Source organism: Homalodisca vitripennis, chromosome 6 (genome assembly GCF_021130785.1).
Source record: "Homalodisca vitripennis isolate AUS2020 chromosome 6, UT_GWSS_2.1, whole genome shotgun sequence".
NCBI classification, from domain to species: Eukaryota; Metazoa; Arthropoda; class Insecta; order Hemiptera; family Cicadellidae; genus Homalodisca; species Homalodisca vitripennis.
This window is the reverse complement of record NC_060212.1, coordinates 158,293,500-158,305,531: the sequence shown is the minus strand read 5'-3', so window position 1 is coordinate 158,305,531 and position 12,032 is coordinate 158,293,500. Positions and strand designations below refer to the sequence as shown.

Here is a 12,032-nt window from a genome sequence, read left to right as displayed (position 1 = left end):
CAGTATGATCTAATTTGAAATACTTTTTTACAAACGTGTATGTATGATTCATTTTTTATTGAGTTTCTGCTTTTCGCTGGTTACCAAAAGCCTATATCCAAAAATGTTATTATGTATTTTATTATTTGTGGACGTCATTGGATTGGAACAAGGTAAAATTGTGTAAGTGGAAAATCATTACATAAATATATTAATCGAAAACATGATTTTAAAAATAATATTAGCATTCCATAAAATTTAATTGCTCAATGAACCTATGTTTACCAGCAATGTCAAATATAAAGATTGTAGAGGAGGAGTTTCACGCCAAATGTTTGAGAATTATGTTGTATTACAATAAATTATTAAAGATATTGGTTATATTGAGCGAACTCTGACAATAATAAAAATTACCTCACATTTTAAATTTCATTGTTAAAAATGTAACCATACCAGATCATCCAAATAAATTAACTACAACTCTACAAACCAAACATTTACCTACCAAAATATTGCCGAAACAACTGTAAATTTACGAAATTCCTGTATATTAATAGTAGTCCTTATTTGGATCCAAGGCCTATTCTCTGTCAGAGTATAAAATTCAGTTAAAAATGTGTTCAATCAATACGTAGTTTGAAATTATTAGCAGTAAAAGAAAGATAGAAGTTAACAGAATCAAGTGGCAGAACTGAAATATATCTATACAGATGGCCGCATCCGCATCCAGCAGCAGCCGAACTGATTGATTACGAGAAAGAGAATTTGACGTAAACAAAAACTCAAAACGTAAAGTTTGATTTTAATTCACTCGGAGAGGTAATGGGAAATACTTGATAGTTATTGCAGCCAGTTTGCATTAATGTATATACCCGGTTATGCAGCATCTGTGACGTTTTTGAACCAAATTTAGTTCTTTTTTAGATTGGATTAGACTATGTTGTAACATAAGGTAAACAACAAATTTAGGCTACATCTTAGTGGTAAAAGGCTACCGATTAAAATACAATTACAGTCCCACCTTTTTATATACAAATTCCATATTGAATCTTGTACATTTCTAAAATTTAACGTTCCTATTATTGCTTCCTTACTTTGTGATTTAGGTTATTGGAGTGATCACAAGGCCTAGAGTTCAAGTTTTTGTATTTAAACATATACTTTTTCAGTTTTCTAGTATATTTGTATTCATATCCCCTTGAATATAATAATTCCATATCAAGTGTATCTTTATGAGAGAAGTGGGGGGTGGTGCCAAAGGTGAGGGGCATTTTGGTTTAGCCTTTCTCATGTAATCTGAGCTCAAGTTTAAATACTATCTCGAGGATGTTTTTCTTTTATTTTGCCAGAAGTGCAGGGTAGCGCCACCAATGCCCAAACTGATGGTCAGGGAGAGTTTCCGTTGTAATTTCTGTTATTATTTAGGCTTTGCTCCCTGTTATATCTATTGTACTAATCTCATAAGTTAATCTCATATATTTATTTTATTGTTTTTAGTTGAAATTTTGATAAATAGTGTGAAGTGGCTAAAGTAAATAATTAGCAATCAAACAGGTAACATTTAGTTATTTTTTACTATGTTGAAGGATAATTAATGTGTCTGAAGCTTGTGAGGCAACAGTATAATAAGAGGCCACCACCACAATAATCATTTATGATTATCTAAACTATAGAAACAAAAATGTTGACACATATTACGTTATAGATGGTATTTTAAATTGCAATATAATTCAGATGTTTTAAATCTAAAATATTAATAATTTATTTATGAATACAAAACTATCTATGCTATGTGCAGCTATAAAATGTAACAAACAAAACAGTTTAACATTTAGTTACTTTTTACTGTTTTTAAGGATAAATGTGGGGTAGGGTATGATAAGCGGACCCGGTTTTTTATATCGAAGAATGTAATCATCGATACCTAATATTCGCATCTCAAATCCTAGACTATCAATCGATATAAAAGTATCTATAGTCCCCAATAACAAACATATGTTTTAAATTGAAATGTGAATTTAATATCAACAATGATAAAACAAATTATTATAACCAAAATTAGGAAACCATAAGACGACCATATTTGCTCCTCTCACAACACACATTTGTTTCTTTCCCACGAATTTCACATAATGGGTTTTTCAGTACGAGTCCAACGTGTTGAAGCCACGTAAAACATGTCCTATCATCTTTCAAAGCAATGTTGTGTAGTTTTCTAAAATTGAATGCCATTCTTAATAATCAATTGTTACTTATGTAAAATTGAAATATTACCTTACGTGTGTTATTTTAAAGTGTTTGCAACTGTTAATATATATCATTTAAGTTAATTGTTCAAAATAATTAATTAGTATCGATTGATTATATTGATGGTTATGATTAAGTAATATCGGTTGCCAATTTCGATATAAAAAACCGGGTCCGCTTATCGTACTCTACCCTAAATGTGTGTGACAGCTAGTGACACAGCACATACTAGCGGCCATTACTCAAATACTCTTAATTATACTTTGTTTGAATTAATTTGGAACAATATTGTTATTTGATACATTAAAGAGAGCTGATAAACATAAATTGTAAATAACTGTAACTAAAATGTTTTTGTATTTGATAGTTGAAGTATGTCTAATTGATAATTTGGTACCCTGATACGATTGCAGTGGTGGCCTCTAAATATACTGCAGCTGCTTGTGACACAAATAACACGTATATCGCTTTGTACTTAATGCCATACAAATGATTTTGCTTTGTTTGAATTAATTTGTAAAAATAATGTTGAATCTAATTATAGGATTTTAAGGTTGTATTATAGTGAAGCTATATTTTTATATGTAATAGAGATAAAGGTATGTCATATTATAGAAAATGATAATACAGGATCTCTGAAAAAAAAGCCAAGATTATGAATGGCTGTTACATAAAATCTATTTAAGATGACTAAGCCATTTAAATGTCATTTTGAAGTTGAAATAACAAAGTTTTGTTTTCTGTGTAGAATGGCAGGAAATGTTGACCTTGGCATGCACAGAACAGCTGCTCGGTGGCAGTCCACTATTGTGACTGACACGCCTGGTGCTAGTAACAAGTACATTGTTTATGTACAGGCAGGCACAGTGTGTTCTGTGGTTCACAGAATTAAAATCGATTGTTAGTGTGTGGCGCTGGTTTTGAGATACTGTACTGTCAAGGTCAAAATTCATCAGATGAAAGGACATTCAACTGGCCAGCCAAAACAAGTGATGAGAAAATCAACATTTCACACAAGTGGTGTCGTTAATTATCACAATTGTCAGATATTGGGTTCACAATTCAAAATTGTGGGAAAAAGTTAATCTAAAATAGATCAGGAAGTTAGAATATCTTTCAGCGACTATCACTTATCTCAGGATTGTTTGGAATGCTATTTAAAAAGAATATGCTTTGGTGTCCCTGTTTTATAAAATGAAATTGCTAGCGAACTGCTAGCTTATCATAAAATTGTTACAATTTAAGTGTAATCATCAAATATTTTCAGGTGCTTTTTAGAGAGAACATCAACGCACAGCAAATTAACAGACAGACATGACTCAGTACGGAGATGAAGATTTGAAAACTGTCTTGCTAGGATCAATTCCAAAACAAGAAGACCTTTATTGCCTAATAGGGATATTACGTTCATCACCAAAAAACAAAACAAATTTGTCCAATAAGGCCTACCAGAATCAGATATTTAAGTGCAGGTATCAAGTCTATAGTCTATTTAAACATAAAAGTTATTTTAGATGGAGTATACTATTAAAGCTATACCAGTTATTTAATGTTAAAGGTTTTATAATAATTATGAGAACACACAGGTTAACTGCCAGTCTCACATCTGAGGCTTCACTTGTAACATGAGGTTAAAGTTAAAACTGTGTTATTAATAGAAAATTAAATCATATGAAATATGCAGTTATCTGCTATAAAGTGTTATTATTTATATTTATTATAGTTGTTTTCATAAGAAACCAATATATTGAATATAAATTATAAACCATCAGCATTAACTGATCATACTTTTAAGTTCTGGAAATTTACAGATCAACTGCAAGAGGAATTTCTTTGAATAATATTTTTGATTATTCCTAGATTTGTGTAACGCTTGTATGTGTTTAGAGAATTATGATATGATCAAGGTGATTTCAGACAAATTTCTTTGAAACATCAGATATAAGTTATAATTTGACACTACTCCCTAAAAGAGCATAATCCTCATAGTTTCGGAGACAACACTATATCGTAAATGTGTATAGGCTATTGCATTCTGTACTGTATGTATTCATGGAGTCAAGCTTTTACTCCGTCAGAACACCGAGGTCATATGAACTATATGACTTCATAGACCTTGAATAATATGATTTCTCGTGAAAGCAACCTCAAATTCCCAATAAGAATTGTATCTAATATTTAAGAGTATATGATTTAAGAATTATCACAGTTTGTCTTGATTAATATTTGTTGATTTCAGTCCACTTTGTTCCAGAATATATGGTCTGAAAATTATTTTACAGCTAAGCCAATTCAATGGTCTTCAGTAGCCAATATCACCCCTACCTTTATCCAAATAATTGTCATCATTAAGGAGGACATAAGATAAAGTGTTTTAAACAAAAATAACTCATATTGGACGTTACAAGGCATTACTTTTTCTAGCATGTAATATCATTCTCAGAACTAATTCCTAAAATAAAAATATTATAGCTAACTGCCTGTAAACTTAGAAATTGAATGATAAAAAATACATAATTTATTAACGTTTTGCTATGTTGGAAGTATTTTTGGAGTCTTGTATTATTTTAATTTGAAGTCATAGCAGTGTAAAATACAATGTTGTTTGGAAATTAGAAAATTCATTAAAGGTTTTTTTAGAGTAGTATGATTATGTAGAGTTTAGAGGATAACAGGTAAATACAGAACACATGAATTTAATAAATCTAGCCCTTGTAATGGGAATTGGAGATATGGAGACATTACAAAAAGGTTGGAGGGACAATGTTAGAAAACATTAAACATTAAAATAATAATCAGGTGTTTACTATGTCACTTCATTAGTGTAGTGACCAAGTAACACTTAGCACTTAAGTTTGTCAAAGCTGTAATGATTTCTTTTAGATGCCTGATCTTTTCGGAGGTCGAAGTAATTGCCTCCCCAGTGCTTGGAGCAGTACACAAGATACATATCATTGTCAGTCGGCAATTCTATCGCTCAGGAAAACTGCAACACCATCTGGACAAATTAAACATTATGGTATCCTTCTTTGTTTCTATTACTTCTTTGTCCAAGAAACTATTGAGTAATCTTTAAAATATTTAAGAAAACCTATAATATGCTAATTCATTTATAGGAGTTGTGAAGGAAACAGGATTTTTCCGGACCTTTGCCATCGTTCAGTGAAACAAGAAAACAGTAACACTACGTTTCGAGATCTGCAATCTGATCTCTTCTTCAGGTAAAGAACTAACCTAATACATAATTACAAACTAGGTTAAAATATCAAACGGATCGGATATTTGTAATAAACCAATGCGGGGTCACAATATGGTTTTAAGAAGTTCATCTCGCATGAACCAATAATAACGAAAGGGCCCATTCCTGTTCCCCTTCCCTTGTATTTCCGCCATCTTGTTTTAGCCAGCCGTCACGATTGCCATTGGCTAGTCCCTCTGGTCAGTCGTAGGTGGTTAGTAGACGAGTGAAGACGTATTGTGACCTGTATTCCGTAGTTTAGTTTTAATGATTAGTGTTTTGTATAGTTTTGTATTAAGTGCATGTCTTTAGTGTTAGTGAAGTTGACAACAACATGTACGTTGTGATTCCTGACTTAGGCGTGCCACAACGCTTTAGTAAGATTTGTTTATTTTAACCTAGTTTGTAATTATGTATTAGGTTAGTTCTTTACCTGAAGAAGAGATCAGATTGCAGATCTCGAAACGTAGTGTTACTGTTTTCTTGTTTCACTGAACGATGGCAAAGGTCCGGAAAAATCCTGTTTCCTTCACAATCCTTCCATCGTCAAAAATAACCTTTAAACAAAGAATTATAGGAGTTACTATGAATAGCTGAAAAAAGAAGAAATATTTTAGAAAATAATTTTAAACAAATTGTATTTAATGAATAGTATAGACATCTTCAAACAAATAGTTATAGAAACATTTTTAACCATATTATTTATAAACAGTTACCAATTGCATTAAACATGCTATTTGTAAATTAACAGGTTAACACCATTGTGTAATAATCCTCTAAAAGGCATTTAATTATATTTAAAAACAACCTTTTGTGTACTGTTAGCATAGAAGATTGTCAGCCGATTTAACAGCGACTGCAACACAGTTATTTTTATGCTGTTGTCAGCGTTGTGGCACTGACCTTCAAGATGCTTGTTATGATGAAAAAACAAGTGATAGTCACTGGGCGCTACATTGGGGCTGTTTTGGGGCTTTAATGTGTTCTTAGCAAAAAGCTGTGATGGAATCTTGTTTGTTTTGAATTTGTTTTGCCGCTTGTGGACAGATATTGTCATACAGATAAAAATGTCATAGAGAACACTTCTTGAAACTTGAGGAAACTCTTCTAAAAACAAAGTTGTGAAATGTGTGTTCATTATCATTCACGTTCTACATGAAATTATTGATACCATTGAGGGCTGTCAACTCTCATCATGAAAATTTTGTTTACCTTCTTTTAGAGCTATCGTGAATACTATTCCTTCAATCATAATGTTTTATTGATACAGTTCACAATTCTGATGGTGAATTCTGACAGCGTGCTTATTGTGCCCTTCCAACTTTGCTTTCCGTAACATATTGAGGTTGATTCTGTGTGTTGGAAAAAATCTCAAAAAGTCAATGGAATTATTGAATGAATCAATTGAAAGGAATAATGAGTGAAAGTCAAGTGAGCAATAGTGCATTGAGTAAAAAAGAAACATTCCAATGTTCACAGTGGTTACCTCAGAGGTAGGCCTAGTCTTGTGACTAATGAACTGGTGATGAAAATAGACAACACAATTTGTGTAAGTAATTGCCTTGTGATTATGAAACATTTTTGCTGAATTTAACAGTTTGGTGCATATATTAGCACTGGAAAAACTTGGTTACCACAAATTTTGCACTAGGTGCATTCTAGATTCCTAACTGAAGATTACAAAAATAAAGATGACTGCAGCACTTACCTTTCTCTAAGGTTAAGACAAAATTTATATAAAAAAATATATACATATATGATATGATTGTATTGTAACTGGAGACTAGAATTAAGTGATACATTTTAAATTGTGAGAAAAGTCAGTTGATGAAATGGAGTCACACAAATTCCCCCAATTCTCTGTCTACTGGTAAAACAGTGAAGGGGAGGACTTAGGAAGGAAGCTAATGCAGACCAACATATATCACGCTAATAACAAACAAAAGCAGTCTGGGAACTTATAAATAGAGAAAGAGCTGCTAAGAACCAATCAACATCAGACTTGAATCATTTAACAATCGACGGAAATAAAAGAAACGGACCCAAAGAAAATCGCTGACCACCTTAACACCTTCTTTATAAATATAGCAGAAAACACGCTAAAGCAACACCAAATATCGAATGACAACTTACTGTATAGTCCATGCTACAATATAGATACCACAATGACAAAAATGACCCCAACCACAGCCAAAGAAATTAAACAAACAAATCCGTTCATTGAAAAGTAAAACCTCCTCGGGTATTGGACGAGATTTCATCAAAAATCATAAAATTTTGCGAAGCTGAACTTCTGAAACCAATCCTTCACATCACTAACATATCCTTTATACAGAGCATATTTCCAAAACACTTAAAACAGGCCCAAAGTATACCTCTAAATATAAACAAGGAAACAAAGATGAAGCAACAAACTACCGTCCCATTTCACTACTACCAACTGTATCAAAAATAATAGAGAAGATCACTCTTTCTAGACTACTCACTCACCTACAAGACAATAACCTCCTATCCAATAATCAACATGGCTTCAGAAAAGAAAGATCTACATCAACTGCAATAATAGACCTTGTTGAATATATTACAGACAACCTGGAAGAGGGCAACACCATCACTAGTATCTTTTTAGACTTGAGCAAAGCTTTCGACTGTCTTGGCCATAAGCTCATCCTAGCCAAACTACAAAACTTTTGGCGTCCAACAGTCAGCCCTTAAAATGGTTTTGAGAGTTATTTGAACGAAAGATACCAAGTTTGTAGAGGTTAAACAGAGAAAAATGGGAGAGACCTGTACTGTTAAATCTGAAAAAACTACCTATGACTCGAGGGGTTCCCCAAGGCTCCGTCTTAGGACCAGTGTTATATATTTTATTCACAATGACCTGCCAATATTCTTGGAAAACTACACAAATTTCATCATGTACGCAGACGATACTGTACTACTCTCAGCCCAGAAGGATGTTGAGCAGCTAGAAATAAACTCCTACATCTCATTCAATATGGCCCAACAATATTGCAAATACAATGATCTGGTCTTAAAAACAGCTTGAAAACTAAACAACTCACTCTAGGAACTAATAAAAAACTATGTGTCCGAAATCCCTGGTATTCAAGAAACAGAGGACATGAATTATTTAGGAATAACACTAAATAATACATTGACATGGACAAATCACATTGACAACTTATGCCTGAAGCTAAATTCATCACTCTATGCTTTTGCGAAGGACCCATGCAACAAGCACTCTTTGAATCTACCAAAATAGCGTACTATGCCCTATTTTGAAAGTCATCTCAGGTATGGGATAGCAGCATGGGGGGCACAACTCAATTTAACCTACTAAAAGTCCTCAAAATTCAGAATGAAAGCAATCCGGTTAATGGGGAAGCTAGGACCTAGAGAAAGCTGCAGAGCTACTTTTAAAGAATTGAATATACTGACAGTGACTTCTCTATATATTCTGGAAACGATATTGTACTGCTTATTAAAAGACTTTCCTCGAAATAGTAATCTTCATGAACATAACACCAAGACATGGTCAAGGCTTTCCACTACCTCTTCACAGAAACAGCTGTATTTGAGAAAAAAACCAACCTATGCCGGGAAAAAAACTTTTTAATGCTCTGCCAGAAGAAATTAAGAAAATAGGAAACAATCACATTAACATGAAGACTGCAATAAAGAACTGGCTCTTGCAAAGAACCATCTACACAGTGGAGGAATTTTACTTATGGAGACTGACAACTTGACAGAGACAAACATGAACTTTTATATTTTATAACTATGTAGACTTTTTTGTTAATTGACGCTACTTGTAATCTTAAAGATTATCAATAAAGAATTTCTGATTTCTGATTAATGCTTTAATATTTGTAGGGCAGTTATATAGAACTAACCAATTTAACAATAATAATAATATTATTAAGTTTGAATAGCTTAAGAATGGACCTTTCAAATGTGTATAATAAAATTGTATAATTTGTATTGATAATTTTTTATTTTTAAATTTTTGTTACTTTCTGGAGAACCGTTGCAAGTAGATAAACAAAAATTGCAGATACTAATTCTGCAAAATACTTTTATACGCATTTTAAAATTTGGAAAAGTTAAAATGTTGCAATTATAGCACTTCAAACTGTTATATATAAACAGCCAGACATTTTCAGGTGGTTTGTATACTAAGGAAAGAAGGTTGTATAGCTTATGCTTGTTTGTGGTTTCATACTTTTCGTTTACAAACACTATATGGTTAAGTACTGAGATGCCTCTGTCTGTTTCAGGCTCAGGAGCCACTGCCTGTTGACAACGTTGTGTATGAGCTCTGTCTCCGTTACACTGTTACTGGCTCGCTTGGCTCCACTCTGGAATCAAGTAGAGAGGTACCTTGTCCACGGCAGAGACTTCCTCACCTCTTCTGCTCCTCTTGATGCTGTGAAATTGGATATTGTCATCAATGGTGAGGGCACTTCACTATTCCAATTACAAAATTTGTTCTATGAATACATGAACAATCTAATAATGACGTGATGTGTTGTAGCATGCTTATTGAATCCACATACTATACAATATCGTAGTTAGTTATCTCTCGAACTGGCGGTGTCTGCTCTGTACTGGCACCCTATTTTTAACTGTTTGTAAGAATTACATTAAGCTGTTATATACCTCTCAAAATTCTTCAGATATACAACTTATTATTTGTCATTGTTTTCAGAATATTCCAAGTAATAATAATAAATTATATTCATTAATATTTTCTTATTTCCTAAAAAGATTTCTGTGTTTGAATGAGCTAGATATGAGTTTTTTTCTAACTACTTTATAACTTTGCACTGTCTCATCATGTACGTGTTACAGGTTCATATAAATTCCAAATGATACAAAAGGAACACAATTTTATACTTATTAAAAATATATAGTTTTAGCTCTTTAGCATTTTTTAATGTTTACTTTTTTTAGAAATTTTTGAACTTTAGCGCAAAATCCACTAACGTTGTATTTTCAGCATTTTCTACAATTGCTTTGCAACATTGAAATTCAAACTAAATATGACTTATTATGTACCATTGCTTTCAGGAAAATAAAAGGAATAATAGTACTCGCTTATTATTGTTGCTATAGTTTTTTATTCACAAAAAATTAACCTTGAACGAGCCTGATAAGGATGCCAGTTCCAATTGAGCTAATAGTTCTCTCAAATCACTAGATTTTATTCCTAAAATTAAGTATGACTTCATCAGCCAATATTACTAATAACCAAAACAAAAATATAAACTAAAAATAAATCAATCAGCCAGACACCAAAACACAACGACAGCAGACATAACTAATAAGGACTATCGGCCCGGTCAGCTGGTTGCAGTTAAAACAGTTTCTTGCACAAGATGTTTCTTCTAACCATACAAAGAGGAATAAAGTTTGATTTATTGAATAATAATATACCTTTATCGACAGCTCGATTATTCTTCCATCGATTGATTTGGTTTTAAACCAAAACATCAAAAAATATGCAAACAATAACTGATTTCTGAAATGTCTGCTTACTTTGAGCTCATTGTAGCTTCATATCTCAAGTATTGTAACACATTGATGGCCAGGAGTGCATTACATACTGTGCAGAAAATACTTCACTTAACTTTTTGTTTTCACAATATTTAAATTTAACTGTTTCATCTTATTTTTTTTGTCATATAAAATAATGGTAGTGAAACAACGGATGGGATGATGTGGTGGATGATGTTATAGACAACGATGTACACCTTGTGTTGTGGCCACTGCGCATGAGACTGCCACAAGTTTGTGCCCAAGACCTTCATCAATCCTTCACCTACTATCCTCCATCCCTCGTCAGAGACCTCTCTGGTCACAACGTCACCGTCCATGTCTTACCCAGGTCTTTCCACTATTTTCATGACCCAAATTTGTGTTATATTCAGTACAGTTCTCATTTAGAAAGTAAGTATATTATGTTCCTGTAAAGTTTGGCTACTTTCTCCTACATGTAAAAGAGAGCAAAGTTGATTTGTGTTTTGTGCATGTGGCATTACTTTTGGTTGTTATATTTGTCCTTGATAACTGAATGGTTAGTTTCCAGCTTATCAGTTCAGAAACTCAGAGGTAAATAATCTTGACTTCATAGAGGATTTTCACATGCTAACAAGTAAATCACATTAAGCTTAGCTTAAGGTAATGTAAAACGGTTCCAGGCTTTTGAACTTCAAATTATTCGCAGATGAAATACTTCTCTGCCAAGACTGATGTGGCTAACTGACAATTCTCTATCCACTAGATCTAGGTCTAGATCTTTGACAGCTAAAAGTTTAAATAATCTGTATACATTAAAGTATGTACAGTATTAATTTTTATAATAAAACTTTATTGACTTTTCAATACTTATGTTCTTAAATCAATTTCTAAATCCAAAGCAGCTACAATAATACTAATTCATCTTGTCCCAATAAAATACTGTGGTTAATTATAAAATTATGTTGCATATATTTTAGGTGTAACAATTAACTTAACAATTATTCCTATATTTGTGTAACGCTTGTACATGTTTAGAGAATTATGA

General features: G+C 32.5%; 1 protein-coding gene across 1 annotated transcript; it reads left to right on the top strand.

Moving 5' to 3' along the window:
• Window positions 1-717: 717 nt before the first annotated feature.
• LOC124365615 (uncharacterized protein C18orf63-like) lies at window positions 718-9,891 on the top strand. Its single transcript, XM_046821605.1, has 4 exons — window positions 718-931; window positions 3,494-3,698; window positions 5,110-5,245; window positions 9,745-9,891. Exons 2-4 carry the CDS (start codon window positions 3,541-3,543, stop codon window positions 9,889-9,891), a joined length of 441 nt encoding a protein of 146 aa, XP_046677561.1. The 5' UTR covers window positions 718-931; window positions 3,494-3,540.
• The last annotated feature ends 2,141 nt before the right edge of the window (window positions 9,892-12,032 follow it).